This window comes from Mesoplodon bidens (genome assembly GCF_964165515.1).
Source record: "Mesoplodon bidens genome assembly, chromosome: 15".
NCBI lineage: Eukaryota > Metazoa > Chordata > Mammalia > Artiodactyla > Ziphiidae > Mesoplodon > Mesoplodon bidens.
In genome coordinates this window covers 44,204,167-44,221,664 of record NC_138171.1, presented here as the reverse complement: position 1 = coordinate 44,221,664, position 17,498 = coordinate 44,204,167, and the positions used below count along the sequence as shown (strand labels likewise).

The 17,498-nt window shown below is 53.1% G+C and overlaps 3 protein-coding genes across 4 annotated transcripts; 1 reads left to right on the top strand and 2 right to left on the bottom strand.

Moving 5' to 3' along the window:
• Positions 1-1,529: 1,529 nt before the first annotated feature.
• On the bottom strand, positions 1,530-5,411 carry BCL7C (BAF chromatin remodeling complex subunit BCL7C). Its single transcript, XM_081257806.1, has 6 exons — positions 5,136-5,411; positions 4,507-4,585; positions 4,064-4,172; positions 3,809-3,970; positions 2,277-2,362; positions 1,530-1,725 (listed from the first exon to the last, which is right to left on the bottom strand). Exons 1-6 carry the CDS (start codon positions 5,225-5,227, stop codon positions 1,600-1,602), a joined length of 654 nt encoding a protein of 217 aa, XP_081113932.1. The 5' UTR covers positions 5,228-5,411; the 3' UTR covers positions 1,530-1,599.
• Positions 5,412-8,458: 3,047 nt separating this feature from the next.
• On the top strand, positions 8,459-12,078 carry LOC308629227 (cardiotrophin-1-like). 2 transcript variants are annotated; one of them, XM_081256823.1, is made up of 3 exons: positions 8,459-8,528; positions 9,711-9,829; positions 11,472-12,078. In XM_081256823.1, exons 1-3 carry the CDS (start codon positions 8,504-8,506, stop codon positions 11,934-11,936), a joined length of 609 nt encoding a protein of 202 aa, XP_081112949.1. In that variant the 5' UTR covers positions 8,459-8,503; the 3' UTR covers positions 11,937-12,078. The 2 variants fall into 2 exon arrangements, with proteins under 2 accessions (XP_081112949.1, XP_081112948.1); XM_081256822.1 differs by lacking the exon at positions 8,459-8,528 and adding an exon at positions 8,537-8,679 and having other exon boundaries at positions 9,568-9,829.
• Positions 12,079-13,404: 1,326 nt separating this feature from the next.
• Positions 13,405-16,532, bottom strand: LOC308628325 (cardiotrophin-2; the record flags this gene model as incomplete). The annotated part of the gene is made up of 3 exons (XM_081255152.1): positions 13,405-13,863; positions 16,336-16,472; positions 16,517-16,532. 3 exons carry the CDS (start codon positions 16,530-16,532, stop codon positions 13,405-13,407), a joined length of 612 nt encoding a protein of 203 aa, XP_081111278.1.
• Between the last annotated feature and the right edge of the window lie 966 nt (positions 16,533-17,498).

Here is a 17,498-nt window from a genome sequence, read left to right as displayed (position 1 = left end):
AGAAGCAGATGTGACAATAGAAGCAGAGACAGAAAGGGAGTTTGGACGATGTTATGCTGCTGGATCTGAAGATGGAGGGAGGGGCCACAAGGGATGCAGGTGGTCTGCAGAAGCTGGAAAAGCAGGCAAACAGATTCTGCCCTACAGTCTCTGGAAGGAACCAGCCCTGTCAACATTTTTACTTTAACCGACTGAGAGTAATTTTGGACTTCTAACCTCCAGAATGCTAAAATAATACATTTGCATTGTTTTAAGCCATTAAAATTGTGGTAATTTGTTAGGCGGCAATAAGAAATGAATGTACCACATCACTGCACACCTGGCTCCCCTGGCCAACCTGGCTCAAATATTAGTACTGAAGCTGCTGTCAGGAAACACCCTGAATATTTTTTAAAGTTCTTTAAAGTTTCAATTTGGTCTTCTCTGAACCTCAGTCTCTTCCTTTGTTAAAAATAAAAATAGGAAAAAATAAAAAATAAAAATAGGGCTAATACACCTGACTCTGACTCTCTTGCAGGCACAGAGTGAAGGTACCCTTATATTATTTGAAGTTTCCCACAACCCACTGCAGCAGATGAGGCCTAGTTATTGTCCCCGTTGCTCAGATGAACAAACTAAGGCTCAGAGAGGGGAAACAGCCAGCATAAAGCCTCACAGCTAGTGAGTAACAGAGCCAGGACTTTAACCAGGACTTCTGACTTCAGATCTACCACACTGAGGTACATGTCTCAGAGTCAAGCTTGTGTGCCACCTACTCAGAGAAGCCTTCCTGGAGAGCCTCAGCCCATTCATTAATTCATTCATTCACCAAAAAATTGCTATGACTGCTCTATGCCTAGTGTGCTGCTAGGCAAGGCTGGGACCAAGTTCTGCTCTCAGGAGCCCGCAGCCTAGTGGATGAGATAGACATACAAACCAACCATCCCCAAACAGCCTGATAAATGCTGAGACAAAGGGAAAGAAGCACACGGGGTTGTAGGAGCCCGAAGGGGAGAAACTCACTGAGCCTGGGGAAGGCTTCCTGGAGAAGGTAGCGACTGAGCCGAAGACAAGCAAGATTCAACCAGAAGTGTGGGCAGGGGTTCCAGTGGAGGAATGGCTAAGCAGAGGCAGGGAAGAATGATGCTGTAGCTTCCTGAGGGCAGGGAATGGGTTGGGTCATCCCAGGCCCCAAAGTCCCTCTGGGCTTCTGTGTTCCTGTGTGTGAATGGGAATCACGGGCCTGGCTTTCCAGAGCTTTGGTAATTGCTGGGCCCAGGGGAGGACTGAGCAGGAAGAAAAGGGGTCCTGGGATTACCAGAGCAGGAGGGCTGAAGGAAGGGTCAAAGGTAAGGGGGACAGGACAGGGTGGAGGGAGTGCTGGGGAGGCAGGGTCCTAGCTCAAACCCCTCTTCCATGTCTGACTCAGGGTGTGACTACAGGTAGGTCCTCTCAGAGCCTCAGTGACCCCATCTGAGAAATGGAGCATGAGACAAAACTGTCTCCAAAGACCCTCCCCAGCCCTGACGGGGAAATGACATGACACAAAATTACAAAAGGGTCTTTATTTGTAAAAAGCCAAAGGGACCCCTGGGGCAACAGGACAGGCAGGCCGGCTTCTCAGGGGTCAGGGGCATTTGGGCAGATGCGCTTGAGTGGGGGGGCGCCCTCCGAGTCCTCTGTATCACCCTGGGCTGCCTCGGGGACAGGTGGCACTGGCTCAAAGACGGGGTAAGCTTCAGGGGCCTGGAGAGGAAGGGTGGACAGGCATGAGCTCCACCCAAACCCAGGAGTGCAGCCTCCTAGCCTATGCCTTCTCGAAAGCCTCCACTCCACTCCCCTCCCGGACCCGGGAGTCTAGCCCAGGGCCAGGGCCCCAGGATGCAGATTAAGTAGGGCGCCGGAAACAACAACAACACCATTTGGGGGAAAGAAGCTGATATTTGATATTTCTCGAAAACGTATCACGATAGTCCTTGTGGGAAAAGTCAGAAGTTTGTGGGGGACTTTCTTAAGCTAATTACATACTTAGGATTAAAAAAAAAATACTTGGAGGTGCACCATGATCTTTTCAGGCTTTTAATGGTCTCAAATCAGCCCCAATCCAGCCCACAGGATTTTGTTTCTAAAACACCCTTTTCTTTTCAGTCCCAAGAACCCAGCCTTATAGCCTTTAGCTGTGTCCAAGGTCTACATTTCCCACCTGGACCTCAAGAGTGCAGCCCCCAAGGCTTTGGCTACCCCAGAGCCCCCATTCCCTCTAAGACCTGGGAGTCCAGCCTCCTGGCCACTCTCACCTCAGCCTCCAGCAATTCTGGAACAGGCTCCTCCTTGGTCAGCATTGGAGGTTCATCGGTGCTGCCCGCAGTTATGCCCCCAGGATCTGAAACATGAGATTAACAGGTGTTCCCTGAGCAGCTGCTCTGTGCCACAGCACAGACCAAGAGGGAAACACACCAATCACATAAGCCCGCGGGCTGTGGGAGCACTGAGTGGGGAGCCAGTCACCTGGCTGCAACCCAGGAAGAAAACACAGGAAGGACATTTAGGTGGGATCTTGACGGGTGAGTAGATTTGATCAGGCAGACAAATGGGGAGCTGGAGTACATTTCAGGCAGAGGGAACAGAAGCTTGGCAAGCCCAGATTCTGGGGTTGGACTGCCTGGGTTCGAATCCTGACCCTGGGCAAGTGACTTAATTGCTCTAAGCCTGTTCTCCCCACCTGTAAAATGGAGATGATTACAGTAATTACCACATAAGACTGTTGTAAGAATTAGATAACACAGGAAAAGCCATTAGTACAGTGTCCCGCACACAGGAAGTGCTCGAGAAATGCCAATTATTGTTTTTATATTAGTAAAGGTACACAAGCGTGTGGTATGATCTAGACAACATGGAACACAGGCCCAAGCCATGGTGTTCTTGAAAGGGAACAATGAGGTCAGCAGGGGACAGTTCACGAAGGGCCCGGAGTGCCAGGCTGAGAAGTCAAAGGTCACAGGCAGCCACTGAAGGCTTTGAAGCAGGAAAATGACCTCGTCAACCTTGTGCTCTGGTAGCTGTGTGGGTCCAACTGGAAGAGAAGAGACCCAGGAGGAGGCTGGAGCTAGGTGCGGGTGAGAGAGATGACAGAGCCTGGGAAGGCAGACACATTGGGGAGGTGAATCTGACCAGATAGGGGATTGACTCTATGGGAAGAAAGAGGAGCTGAGGAGGACTCATACCCCAGATCCTGGCTCACTAGCTGTGTGAGCTTGGGCAACTTACTGAACCTCTCTGGGTTTCGGTTTCTCATCTATAAATGGAGATCATAACCCTCACAGGGTTGTTGTAAGGATTAAATGAGATAAAACATGGAAAGTGCTTAGAAGGGTGCCTGGCACACAGTAAGAGCTCAATAAGTATTAGCTGTTATTATCACTTATTATTAATCACTCTTACGATTATCACGATTACTTATTCCTTAGCAAATATTTATTGAGCACCTACTATGTGTTCCATGGTGTTCTGAGGATACAGCAGTGAACAAGATTGATATGGGCCCAACATTCAGGAAGCGGGAGTGGCAGAGAAAGATACGTAACTAGTAAAAAGCTAAATTTACATGAAAACCTCAGACAGTGCTAAGTTATCCACAGATGCTAAGAAGCCAGGGGAAGGAGAAAGATAGTCCCTAGAGGAAGGGTGGTGACTTTCCACAAGACTCAGGGAAGGCCTCCCAAGGAGGCAACACAGGAGTGGGGAGCAGGTCGAGGGGTAAGCTGGTGGCTTCGACCTTGGAGAGAACAAGATTCAGAAGAGAGGGCTCCTGGGAGGCACCTGGTCCTACCTCTCTCCTGGCCCAGCTGTGGGGGCTGAGCATCCTCCGGGACCCCTTCCGGTGGTCCAGCAGGTGACACAGGGCGGCTGGGCTGGGGGGTGCCCCCAGGGCTGGGATCGGTGCCCTTTTGCAGGGAGCCTTCCGAATGGAAACTCTGGTTACTGTTCTCATCTGTGGGAGCAAAAGCCAAAAGGGTTGGGCCTGAGGCCTCCAGCCCCCTCCCTCAATCCCCACAGCCCCCCACATCTCAGCATCCCTACATACCATTGAGATCGAGCAGGATGAGAGGGCCACCCCCTCGGGGACTGGCGCCCCTGCCCCTCCGCTCCCGGCCTCGGGATCTCTCTGCCCCGCCACCTGCCCTCCGTCGCTCCTGGGGGTTAGAGGGCTAAGGGTCAGAGTCAGCTTTCTAGTTAGCACTTGCAAAGCCCCCACTGTACAAATAAGGAAACTGAGGCACAGAGAAGCAGAAGGCCCTGCATGAGGGGACAGGTTGTGCACACTGGGTTAGGTCTTGAACTGGGGTGGGGGGGAGCGGGGTCCGGTGTGGGGGGAGGGGGAAGAGGCGGAGTTACTACTAATTGTTAACATCTGTCCGGGCTCCTGCATTTGAGGTCTGAGTGCGGACTGGAGGTGGAGGCCAGGGTGGGGAGGGGCATGCCTGAGGCTGCACAGAGGAAGGGCCTGGTGTGGGAGAACTTGCTCACCTCCTCCTGGGGGTCCACCACTGGCACCCACTTGAAGATACGAAGGGAAGTGTCGCCCACAGTCACCCAGCGCTTCTCCCTGTGGGACGGTGGGGGGACTGGGTCAGAGAGGCCTGAGGAGAGAGCCACCCCAGGAGCTGGACACATCTGGGGATACCTGTAGAGGTGGTGGTGGTGCCGGAGGAAAGGGGCAGTTTTGCTAATGGCACATAGTTAGAGGGAGAAACCCTGCAGACCCGAGGGTATATAGATGGGGGGGTGCCTCTAGAGAGAGTGACTTGGGGTCATGGCTCTGCAGACCCCTGGGGTATATACATGGAGAGCGCGACTATGGGCCGGGCTGGGGACCAAAGCAATGAAGATCACTCTGCATACTTGCGAAAGGAGTGTCAAAGCTTCAGGGGGCGGGGCATAAATGGGGGCTCCAGCCTTGGGAGGGCGGCGCTGGTGAACACGCTTTGTAGACCCCAGGGTGTAGCCAGGAGAAGGAAGATAGAGCCCTGCAGATCCAGGGCGCAGCTGGGAGGCACACCTAACACCTGGGGGCCACAGCTGGCGAAGGGGGGTAGACGTATCTGGGGGAGGAGTGGCCCATCGTGTCCCGTCCCTGGCCCCGGGGCAGTGCTCACCATCTCCGGACCTTCTCGATGGTCGCCATCACCTTCTTGATGTCATCCTTGGCCCGGCTCCGGGTCTCGGCCCGCACGGTCCGGCCGGCCATGCTGGCGGGACTGGGGCCGAGGCCGAGCCCGCGGCTGGGCCGCCTCCCGTCCGGCTGGCTCAGGCTCGGCGCCAGGCCGGGGCGCCACTCTCTCGGCCTGTCGTCTCTCCGGGAGTTGGCCGCGCCCTCCCTCGCTCCCCAAGGCTTCCGCGAGTCCCCGCCCCGCTTCCTGCCGCCGCGCCCCGCCCCGGCCCGTCCCCGGAGCGGCCGGGCGGCGCGGGCGGCCAGAGCCCAGGCCTGGAAGCCGGCCGACCTCGCCCTGACCGGGCCCGCCCCCCCGGGGCACCCGGACGAGCAGCGCCCCCTGCCCGCCGCCGAGAGGCAGGTTGGGAGCCGCTGGGCGACTGGACGCGCGCGGTGGGGCTGCGGCCTTGCGTTCAGACCACGTAGGCGCCAGGGGGCGCGAAAGGGTGTGTGTCCTGTGTGCTACCGCTGCTCGTGGGGGCGTCCCTGGAACGGGGTGTGTGTGTGTGCGCGTGTGCGTGGGTGTGTGTCCCCCTCGCCAGGCTATCTGGTTCTACACTGTTCAACTACTTATTCATTCAACAGTCTATTGACTGAGTGCCAGTTACGTGCCAAACACTGAAAATATGACTGACTCTCCACCCACCAGAATGGCTAAAGTGAGAATGACGGACCCTACCAAGTGGAGGCGAAGAAGTAGAGCAACTGGATCCCTCATATTTCTGGGGGAGTGTAAATTGGTAGAGACACTTTGGAAAGCTGGCGGTTTTCGAGTGAAACTCTATGATCCAGCAGTTCCACTCCTAGGTCGTTAACACCCAACAGAAATGCGTGAGTGTCAGAACCAAGGGGTCTGTACTGGAATGTTCATAGCTCTATTCATAATAGCCTCAGACTGGAAACAACCCATCGACAGGGGAGTGCAAAATGATTGTAGCCTGTTCAAACCATGGAGGACACAGCAAGGAGAGTGATGTCCTGCTACCCCCAACAACTGGGACAAGTCTCATGAAAGAAGTCAGATACAGCACTACATACTGTATGATTCCATTTATATAAAGTTCAAAGCAGGCAAAACCGGGCTTCCCTGGTGGCGCAGTGGTTAAGAATCCGCCTGTCAATTCAGGGGACACGGGTTCGAGCCCTGGTCGGGGAAGGTCCCACATGCTGCAGAGCAACTGAATCTGTGCACCACAACTGCTGAGCCTGCGCTCTAGAGCCCAAGAGCCACAACTACTCAAGCCTGTGCCCCTGGAGCCCGTGCTTCGAAACGGGAGAGGCCACCGCAATGAGAAGCCTGCACACCGCAACAAAGAGTAGCCCCCGCTCACCGCAACTAAAGAAAGCCTGAGGCACAGCAATGAAGACCAAACGCAGCCAAAAATAAATAAATATATAAATTGAAAAAAAAACAGACGAAACCAAGTAATGTTGTGAGAAATCAGAATAATGGTCAGCCTTGGGACTGGGAGGGGCTAAGAGGGGGCTCTGGGAACTGGTCATGTTCTGTTTCTTAATCTGGTGCTGGTTCCCAGGGCATATTTACTCTTGGAAAATTCGTCAGGCTGTACCCTTACGATGTGTGTACTTTTCCCTGTGTATATTTTACTTCAGTGGAAAGTTTACTTAAAATGAGTGTGCCTTGGTTGATTTTGTTTGAGGCTGTGTTTGTCAGCAGATACCACCTTCTAAATTTCTGTTGTTATGTGTGTGTGTGTTTCAAGGGTGTGGCTATTGTGTCTGTGTGTTTTGGTGTTACTATGTTCAGAGGGGTTAAGGTATAGGAAGGTGGTTATGACAGCATTTCTGGATCCAAACTGCTGGGGTAAAATCCCAGCTCTTCTTGTCCAGTGACCTTGGACAAGTCACTTATTTCTAATTCCTCAGCTATAACATGGGAGTGAGTTAATACCTGTATAACTTAGAACAGTGCCTTGCACATAGTATATACCCAATAACAGTCTCTGTTAAAAAAATGTGTGATGGTGACTTCCCTGGTGGCGGAGTGGTTAAGAATCTGCCTGCCAATGCAGGGGACACAGGTTCGAGCCCTGGTCCGGGAAGCTCCCACATGCCACGGAACAACTAATACCATGCGCCACAACTACTGAACCTGCGTTCTAGAGCCCACGTACTGCAACTACTGAAGCCCTTGCGCCTAGAGCCTGTGCTCCGCAGCAAGAGACGCCACCGCAGTGAGAAGCCCGCGCACCACAATGAAGAGTAGCCCCTGCTCACCGCAACTAGAGAAAGCCCGCACACAGTAACAAAGACCCAATGCAGCCCCCACCCCCAAAAAAGTGTGTGATGGCCCCACCTGCTGTGCCCTCTGCCAGTTCATCTATTTCTTCCTTTATTCTGGCAGTTGTCTGCACATGGCAATGTACTCACAGACACACAGGTCTCCTTCCCAGTTTCTTCATTCACAAACCCCATAACAAGCTGTTGTCTATCGTTTCCCCATCAGACTGTGAGCTCCTCAGGGGGCTAGAGACCAAGAATGGATCATCTCTGGGTCCCAGAGCCCAGGAGAGTGTGGGTGCTTGGGAACCATTTGTGGGGATAAGTAAGTGTGTACAGACCGTTCAGCATTTGTCTGCATCAGGTTAGTGGTTTGACGTGTGGGTATGACTCCCTGTACCTGTCTCTCTTAAGCTTGTTCCTGTGTGAGAACCCTTCAGTAGATGCGGGTGTGTCAGAAGAATTCTCTTACTGGGTCTGGTAAGGTGAGGTGAGGTGGCCCCCTAGTAGGTGTGACTGTGAAAGCAAGGGCAGGAGACATCTGAGATAGGCCGGGAGGTGTATGTCCGTGTAGGTGTGGCCTAAGCCTGAGGGCCCCCACCTTGGCCTCTCAAGCACCCCGCTCTCCCCTCCCCCAGCCAAGAGGAAGGGCAGCACATTCCTGTCCTGCCAGCTGCTCCCTCTCCACCACCCACCCCTCCCAAGCTTTCTCCGAAAAGCAGCCCGGGCGCCAAGCCTTCCCCCAGGTCGGAGCCTGAGCTTCTCCTCCCATCTGACTCAGGGCTGTCTCCCAGGCCCCGGCAACCCAAGCCTACAGGTCCCGAGTGCACTCTGCAGACAACCTGCCGCCCCCTTCCCGACTAGGCCGTGCATGCAGGGAGCTGAGCTCAGGGCCAAGGAATCCTGCCCGGGGCGGCGGAGGTGGGGTGGGAGGTGGGGTGGAAGGGGGTGGTAGATTGTTGGGGTCTGAGCCCTGATTGGCTACGGCCGGGCCACGCCCCTACCCTTTTCCCCCTTCTCCCCTCCTCGGTAGGGGGGCGTGGAGGCAACCGGGATCAGCCTGGGGCCAGCATGAGCCGGAGGGAGGGAAGTCTGGGTAAGGGGCTGAAGGGCCGGATGCCGAGCGCCGAGGGGAGCAGGGGTCAGAAGGGCTGGAAGCTGGGGTCTGGGTCCCCGCCACCCCTAGGTCCGGGAAGGGAGCGGCCTGAGCGGGGGAGAGCAGGGCCCCGGTGTCAGGTAACGAGCGGGTGAGTTGTGCGTGAGCTGTGGGAAGGGGTAAGCGCCAGAGTTTAGAGGAGGCCTGGGGCTGTGCCTTCGGGGACTTTGGCTCAGGAGGTAGATTACCGGTTCGAGTACACCCTGGGGGAGAATTGGGGTAGTGGCTGGGACAGGACGCCGGGACCCTATCTGAGTACCGGGAAAGAATCAGAGCTGGGAGCCAGAAGGAGGGGTAAAGTTAGGGGCGGAAGTCTTTGGGCCACAGGGGCTGGTAAGTAACAACAGGAGACGAAAGTCGAGGCTGTTAAGGATAGGGACCCGCGGGGCAAACTCTAGCGAGGGGCGGGTCGGGAGTTTGCCGGGCTAGGACTACAGTCCCCAGCATGCCCTGGGAACGCGCGCTAGGCGTCTCGGGAAATGTATTCTTCCTCCCGGGGCACCACCCTCTAACTTGTTCTGGTTAAGGCCGGTTGCTGATTCATTGAAACTGTACGGTGCCCAGCCCACGGTTTTGCACAGAAGGACCATCAGGGAAGAAATGGCACTTCAGTATCCCAATCTGTAGAATGGGCTTAAAGGCTTGTTTCAGTTTTAAGTTCTGTGCTTTGATGATGCTGAATTCCACCAACAATCACTGAGGTACCGAGATACGTGAGCCCTGCCCTCAAAGGGCTCCCAGGCTGAGGCAGATTCTCACAGATAAAAGAGATATTAAAAGAACCGCCTTGGAAGTATGAACAAATGGCCTTAAGTAGAAGGAAGAAGTTAATTTAAAGGAGGGGTGAATCTGGAGGCTGCACTGAGGAGGCAGTATTTGAATTTGGCTTTAATAGGATTTCAACCATGACTTGGGGACAGGGAACACATTTCAGGAGAACAACCGTTTGGCAAATGTCTGGTGCCCTATTTTCCCTCAGTTGGAATGGGACAGAGCCTGCCTGGCTTAAAAGGTGGAGAATTCAGAGTGGAGCTTCCGGGTTCAGGAAGAGCCAGCCTGGAAGAAGTGGTCAAGAAGCAAGGGGTTGGGGTGCCCTCATTCCTCCCCACCTTTTCCCACCAGAGGATCCCCAGGCTGACTCCTCAATCTCACCCCTTCCCCACTTGGAGTCCAAGATCCAACAGACACACAGCCTTGCCCGCCTCCTCACCAAATATGCTGAGCAGCTGCTCCAGGAATATGTGAGTGGGGTTCGGGGTGTGGGTACCAGGGTCCTGGGGAATGGGGAAGTACATACAGATCAAGGGGTCCTTGACCACCCATTTTCTCAATCTCACTTCACAGCTGCAGAAATTGGGGCTTCCAAGAGGGGTCAGTAACTGGCCCCTGGCCACACAGCAAATTGGAGGAGGACCCTGTCTGTGCCCCAAATGCCCCTCCATTAGCCTCAGCATGGAGGCTCCCTACTTGGTACTTTAAGACAGAAGCAACCTGAGAGAGTGAAGAGAACTCTGGTCTGGGAGTCAGGAAACCTATGTTCTTAGGCTCTGTGTGATCTTGTCATCTCACCTCCATGAGCTTGGGACTCCCCAGGTGTACAAGGAGGCACTTAAGGGAATTCCCTGGAGGTCCAGTGATTAGGATTCGGGCGCTTTCACTGCCAGAGCCTGCGTTCAATCCCTGGTCGGGGAACTAAGATCCCAGCAGGACCAAAAAAAAAAAAAAAAGGCAGTTGAGTAAGATGAGCTGTGAACTCTTCTACCTGTGTTATGCAGAGAAGCTAAAAAGGGGTTTCAATCTAGGGGTAAAAATGCCATCCCAAGAGGACACTTTTACAGGGGAGAAGGATCTGCCAAAATCTTTGGTTGGCCAGAGGACACTGACAAAGGAAACTAGATAGTTCCCCAAATTACTCTGGTGTAGTGGAGGGAGGGTATAGTTTTGAATCAGATAGACTGTAGCCCTGCCAACTTGTTGTGACCATGGGCAGTACTGATAACATTAAATATAATAACTTAATAATTATGACAGCAATAGTACGATAATAAAGCTAGCTTTGTAGTCCTACCAACTTTGGTTCAAATTCCAGCTTCTGCCCCTTCCTAGATGGATGACTTAGGATAAGTCAGTCCCAGTATCCTCATTTACAAGACCATGATCATCATCATCACACCCATTATTGGGAAGATTAGGAATAGTGTGTTTAAAGCAGCACAGTGCCTGAACCAGAAGCAAAATGTTAGGAAAGGATAAATGGTATTGTTATAGCATCTTTACAAATTACAAATCACCTTTATCTTTTCATTTGTTCATTCACATGACAGTTATTCATTGAGCCCCTGGCTGTGTGTCAAGCAGGTGCAGAAGTGGGGAAGAATGGGGGGAGGGAGTGAAACAAACTCGGTCCCTGCACTATCTTCTGTGATTCTCAAGAGGTCTGTGGTAGGAAGGCAGGACAGGGAACTGTTCCCCCATCTTACAGAGGAGACCACTGAGGCTCAGAGAAGGAAACGGTTTTGCACCGAATGGCACAACTAGTAAGTGGTGGAGACAGGATTTGAAGCAGGGTCTGTAAGATAGCATTAATAAAACAACTAACATTTTTTGTGCCCTTCCAATGAGTCAGGACCTGCCTTAAGCATTTTAACAGGCTCATAACTACCTTATGAAGTTGATATGGTTATTATCTCCATTGAGGAGATGAGGAAACAAAGCAGTGGTGTAAAGCGCACAGTGGTTTTTGTTGTTTTGTATTATCTCAAACACAGCCTTTCTGTTGGCAGGAGTGTGTCATTTACGAGATGGGGACACTGAGGACCCAGGAGAGGGGTGGAGGGCTGAGTTCCGGGTGGAGGAGCCGCCCTGACTGCCGCGTCTCCGCAGGTGCAGCACCAGGGAGACCCCTTCGGGCTGCCTGGCTTCTCGCCCCCGCGGCTGCCGGTGGCCGATCTGAGCGCCCCGGCCCCGGGCCACGCGGGCCTGCCGGTGCCCGAGCGCCTGCGGCTGGACGAGGCGGCGCTAGCCGCGCTGCCACCGCTGCTGGACGTCGTGCGCCGCCGCCAGGCCGAGCTGAACCCGCGCGCGCTGCGCCTGCTGCGGCGCCTGGAGGACGCAGCGCGCCAGGCGCGGGCCCTGGGCGCCGCTCTGGATGCCGTGCTGGCCGCGCTGGGCGCCGAGACCCGCGCGCCCCGAGCGGAGCCCGCCGCCGCCGCCATCGCCGCGGCCACTGCCACCGCGGGCGTCTTTCCGGCCAAGGTGCTGGGGCTCCGCGTGTGCGGCCTCTACCGAGAGTGGGTGAGCCGCACCGAGGCCGACCTAGGCCAGCTGGCGCCCGGGGGCCCGGCCTGAGAGCGGGGCACGCGCCGCAGCTCGCGGTCCCCTCCTGGGCCGTCTCCGCCTCTCCATCCCTCTCCATCTCCGGCAGCGTCTCTGTGTTCTCCGACCGTCTCCATCTCTCTATTTGCTTTGTACGCTCTCGATCTCTTTTTCTCCCTGGGGCCTCCTTGTCTCCGTCTTTGACTTCCCATGGCTATCACTTCCTTGCTTTCCCCGTCTTTTTCTCTATTGCTTGGGCCTGCCTCGCTGAGGATCTCTGTCTCCCCATCTCTTGCCTCCTCTTGGCCCCATGTGAGCATGTGTACATCTGCGCCTCATCTCAAGGAGGGGACACCTGGCACTCTGTTTCCCTCTGTCCTTCTCTCTGTCCTTTCCTGGCTAGGGACATGTCTGCTGACCCTGTGGTGGGTGGGCTCCTCCAGACAAATTTCAGCCACCTTCCCCCAGGGTCACTCCACCTGCTGCTCTCCCTCTCCCCCATCCCACCCTTTGCAGCCCTGCCCCCTTGCCTTTGATGTCCTTTCCCTTCTTCCCCTCCCTCTGCCCTATCCCTGTACCTTCCCTTCCCCCCAAGTTAGGTCTACTGGAGAGAAAAAAAAAATCACCCCTTAAAAAGAGTTTTATTTACGAGAATAAATTAATTTTTTGTAAATAAAATGTTTAAAAATAAAAAGAACACTAAAGTTACCAGTATATATAGTTGTTGAAAATGGGGAGACACCTTTAAGGAGAATAAGGTCCTTGGGTTACAAACTGGTTCCCCCAGACATCCGCAAAAGCCACAGTATAAATAGGAGATTCCTGAGAGCCCCAGGCCAGGGATGCCATCTCTCAGCCCAGAACAGGAAGTGGATGTGTCCTGAGCAGGAAACAGATGTGACACGAATCCTTAGTTTTTCAAGAATCGGATGTCCATTGAATAGGAAGTGAAGCCCCTTAAGATGGGAAGTTGGAACAGTGGCCACAGTCGGAGAGGTAGACTAGGGGAGGAAATGAGCTCCAGCAAGAAGGGAGGCCTAGTTGCTCAGAAAGTCCATATCTTCATACAGGAAGTGAGGTAGACAGAGACAAGAAGGCAGCCCCTGGACCTCCCTGAAATTACAGGAGGGAGAAGGTCTCAGGGAGAGCCCAGGAAGGAGACCAACTGTACTGCCCCCTAGAGTGGGAAGTGAAGCCACTTCAAAGAGATACTTTTCTCCACCCAGGAGGTGAGCAACCAGTACCACTGGACTGGTAATCCATAAAATGATATCCATAGAGTCCCACCCAGATCTGGAAGGGATGCCATAGGACCTAGGCAGGAAGGCCCAGGCAGTGGCGCCTTGAGGCCTGGTTACCAGGAAATTTTCCCAAATACATGGTACACAAGCCCTGTCTCCTAGACAAGATGTGTCTCTGTTCTAGCCAAGAAGCAAGGCAGAAAAAGAGTCTGTTGTGAAAGCGGAAGTGTTGCAGCCTCTGACGGGAAGTTCCACCTCCTCTACCCAGGGTATTTGGCCTTGAGCAGAGCCAAGTCCCTCACAGCTCGGTCAGTCCAATGGCCATATTCCCGGGTTACTACATAACCTCGACATTTCCTCTCAAAGGCCGAGGCCCCAAAGGGGACAAGCCCGAGAGTGTCCTCTTCTGGGGGGATAGGCAGGCCCAGGGCAGTCATGATGGCAGCCATGCTGCCCAGCAGACCTTGGGCCCTGAGTCTTGCAGCCCCGAGCTGAGCCAGAAGGATGGGACTGCCAGGGTTCAGGTCACTCTGGTCATCCCCCACGAGCTGGAGGTGCTGGGTCAAGGCCAGGAAGGCCCCCTGGGCACAGCTCAGACGCTCCCTGTCATTCAGTGCATGCCAGGTCTTGAAGGAAACGGCGGCAGGAGGCAGGCTGCTGAGCTGGAGCTCTGGCGCTGAGAAGCCAGGATCACTAAAGGGGCTGCCTTGGCACTGGAGCTGCATGAGGGACAGAGACAGGAGTGAGGAGGCCAAAAGGCTTCCCTGGGTCTCCCCTGACTTCACATCTGCCTTCCATGAGACTGGCATCTTCCCAGGGGGAGTCGCCATTCCCTGCCTCTCAGGTAGTTGGTGAAATGTTCTAGCACAGAGCCTGGGCTCTGTTAGGTTCCAGTTTGGCCTCCTTCACGTACAAGTTGTGCAACTTTGAATCACAGCTTCAGTAATTCCCATGTGGCACTATTATGGTGAAGATAAGTAGTATATTGGGCTGGCCAGAAAGTTAGTTCGGTTAATGAATACATTGTTCAATAAAGTTCTTGGTGAAAATGAAAGATGTATCTTTTAATTTTTTTTTTTTTTTTGCGGTACGTGGGCCTCTCACTGTTGTGGCCTCTCCCGTTGTGGAGCACAGGCTCCGGACGCACAGGCTCAGCGGCCATGGCTCACTGGCCCAGCCACTCCGCGGCATGTGGGATCTTCCCAGACCGGGGCACGAACCCATGTCCCCTGCATTGGCAGGCAGACTCTCAACCACTGCACCACCAGGGAAGCCCAAAAGATGTCCTTTATTTTTACTGAAAACTGAACGAACTAGTTGGCCAACGCAATGTATAAAGCACTTAGCACAGCATCTGGCATACAATAAGGGCATTAATATCGTTCACGAACTATATATTTATATTAGTATCATGAACACTATGACTATGTTACTTATTGCAATATTTTCAATATAAATATATTATTGACAATGTATAATAGTTACAGCCCTATTTCCTTTTTATTCACAGCATTTAGTGGTTTATGTTTGTTCATTTTATTATAATCATTAATAAATAATTATTAATATTATTAAATTTAGTTGAGTGCCTTCTCCATTAAAGTTCTCGCCTCCACAAACCTAGGCCCACAAAATTTTAATGCACACTGATAAATCCCCTAATTGATAGATCATCTGGTCCTACATCTCCATCTTACAAGTGGGGAAACTGAGGCTCAGGGTGCCCAAAGCTACCCAGGGTTTGGTGACAGATATGAGACTAGAAACTAGATTAAGTAACTTCACATGGACCTAGAATATAGCACAGCAGAAGAGTCACAAACACCAGGGCCTCCAGGGGCCAGGCAGATCATGTCACTTGGGGAAGAGGGCAGGACTAAGAGGGGGGTGGGGGTGGCAGGAGGCCAATAGGATCCCTGTGCCTCTTTTTGACAGGCACTCGTACACAAAATCTGAACAAGCATTGCATGGCCTAAACAAAACATCTGTGGGTCAGACCCAATCAGGAGGCTGCCAGTTTGAACTTCTAGACCTGAGGTTTTGTGACCTCAGGCAAATTATTCCCCTCTCTAAAACTCAGTATTCCTTATTTGTAAAATGGGTTGTAAATCCACCTCTCAGAACTATCTGAGGACTCAGTAAGATAATGAGGCTAAGGACTTCCTCAGTGGTGCAGTGGTTGAGAATCTGCCTACCAGTGCCGGAAACATGGGTTCAAGCCCTGGTCTGGGAAGATCCCACATGCCGTGGAGCAACTAAGCCCATGGGCCACAACTACTGAGCCCGCATGCCACAACTACTGAAGCCCATGCGCCTAGAGTCCATGCTCCATAGCAAGAAAAGCCACCACAATGAGAAGCCTGTGCACTGCAACGAAGAGTAACCCCCACTCGCTGCAACTAGAGAAAGCCCGCGCGCAGCAACGAAGACCCAATGCAGCCAAAAATAAATAAATAAATAAATAAATATTTTAATAAGATAATAAGGCTAGACTTCCCAGCATGGCTTAGGCTCAAGCAAGCACGGGGCAGGCTTCCCTGGTGATGTAGTGGTTAAGAATCCACCTGCCAATGCAGGGGACACGGGCTCGAGCCCTGGTTCAGGAAGATCTCACATGCAGCGGAGCAACTAAGCCCGTGAGTCACAACTACTGAACCTGAGCTCTAGAGCCTGTGCTCTGCAACAAGAGAAGCCACCGCAATGAGAAGCCCACGCACTGCAACAAAGAGCAGCCCCCAATTGCCACAACTAGAGAAAGCCCGTGCACAGCAAAAAAGACCCAACGCAGCCAAAAATAAATAAATAAATAAATAAATTTATCAAAAAAAAAAGAAAAAAAGAAAGCACGGGGCATGAGGTAGTTGTGGAAAGAATCATGATCCCCTAAAGCCTTTCCCGCTATGCGCTTCCTTTGAATCTTCTAACAGTCCTGAGAGGTCAGCCAAGGCAGGATGGTCAGCCCATTTGGCGGATGAGGAAGCTAAGACTGGGAGAGAAGGAATGACTTGCCCAAGGTCAGCCAGCCATCAGTGACAACGTTTCTGGGAGTATGTCTCTAGATGGCAGAGTCCTTATACCCTTGGACCCGTGGAGGAGCCTTCCTCTGGCCTTGCTCTGCTTCCCCTACCCAGAGCTGGGCCGGGGGGTGGCGCCCTTCTCCCCTCATTCCCTGCTCGTGCCGTATCACTCACATAAGTCTGCAGCAGTGTTGAAGTATTCTTCTGCATGTAGAGTGCCAGGCTGTAGGCTTGACTGATGGGCTCAGCTGGGGAGATGGGGGCTCCCAGACTGAGGGGCGGCAGCAGCAGGGTCAGCAAGCAGAGGGCGGCTGACAGGAGAAATCAGAGGTCAGCACCAAGTCCCCGGCCTCACCTGACCATTCATTCATCATAACAACTCCTCAAATGGGTACAGCCCTTGTGGCCTACAATGATCTTGTATATCCAAGTCAGGGCAGAACCATCCTTTGAGCCCATTATTTCCAGCCCAGAATATTCCCCTGAACTCCAGACTCATGTATTCAACTTCCCGCTTGACATTTTCCCTTGGATATTAATAAGCTTCTCAAAGTCAAAATATCCAATGGTCAAAAAAATATATATATCCAGGGCTTCCCTGGTGGCACAGTGGTTGAGAGTCCGCCTGCCGATGCAGGGGACATGGGTTCGCGCCCTGGTCTGGGAAGATCCCACGTGCCGCGGAGCGGCTGGGCCCGTGAGCCATGGCCGCTGAGCCTGCACGTCTGGAGCCTGTGCTCCGCAACGGGAGAGGCCACAACAGTGAGAGGCCCGCGTACCGCAAAAAAAAAAAAAAAAAAAAAAAAAAAAATCCAATGCTCAGCTCAAGATGCCCTCTTCCCCTTCCTCTCCCAGCCTTCCCCACTCAGGGAAGAGCACATGCATTCTCCCAGGTGCTCAGGTCAAAACCATGGGGTCCTTTTAGACGCCTCATTCTCTCCTTCTCTTATGTTCAACCCACAGTAAATCCTGTTGGCTCTGTCCTTAAAAGGTGGCCAAGAGGTCTGTTTTTAATTCTTTTCCGGCCACACTGTGCAGCCTGCGGGATCTCAGTTTCCCGACCAGGGATTAAACCTGGGCTATGGCAGTGAAAGCCTGAAATCCTAACCACTAGGCCACCAGGGAACCCCCTCGGTCTGCCTGTGTTTCTTGATCTGAGCACTTATGACAAGCATACCTTGACGTTGTGAAAATTCATTGAGCTATATACTTAGGACTTGTGCACATTTCCCTGTACGTATTCGTTATTTTCTTTTTTTTGTGGGGGGGGTACGTGGGCCTCTCACTGTTGTGTCCTCTCCCGTTGTGGAGCACAGTCTCCGGACGCGCAGGCTCAG

Coding starts and splice junctions, on each gene's coding strand:
- BCL7C (XM_081257806.1), bottom strand. CDS start 5,227: ATGGCCGGCCGGACCGTGCGGGCCGAGACCCGGAGCCGGGCCAAGGAT. Junction 3,971..4,063: donor CATCCTGCTCGATCTCAATG/GTATGTAGGGAT, acceptor TTGCTCCCACAG/ATGAGAACAGTAACCAGAGT. Junction 1,726..2,276: donor CAGAATTGCTGGAGGCTGAG/GTGAGAGTGGCC, acceptor CTTCCTCTCCAG/GCCCCTGAAGCTTACCCCGT.
- LOC308629227 (XM_081256822.1), top strand. CDS start 8,549: ATGCCGAGCGCCGAGGGGAGCAGGGGTCAGAAGGGCTGGAAGCTGGGG. Junction 8,680..9,567: donor CGGTGTCAGGTAACGAGCGG/GTGAGTTGTGCG, acceptor ATTTTCCCTCAG/TTGGAATGGGACAGAGCCTG. Junction 9,830..11,471: donor AGCAGCTGCTCCAGGAATAT/GTGAGTGGGGTT, acceptor GCGTCTCCGCAG/GTGCAGCACCAGGGAGACCC.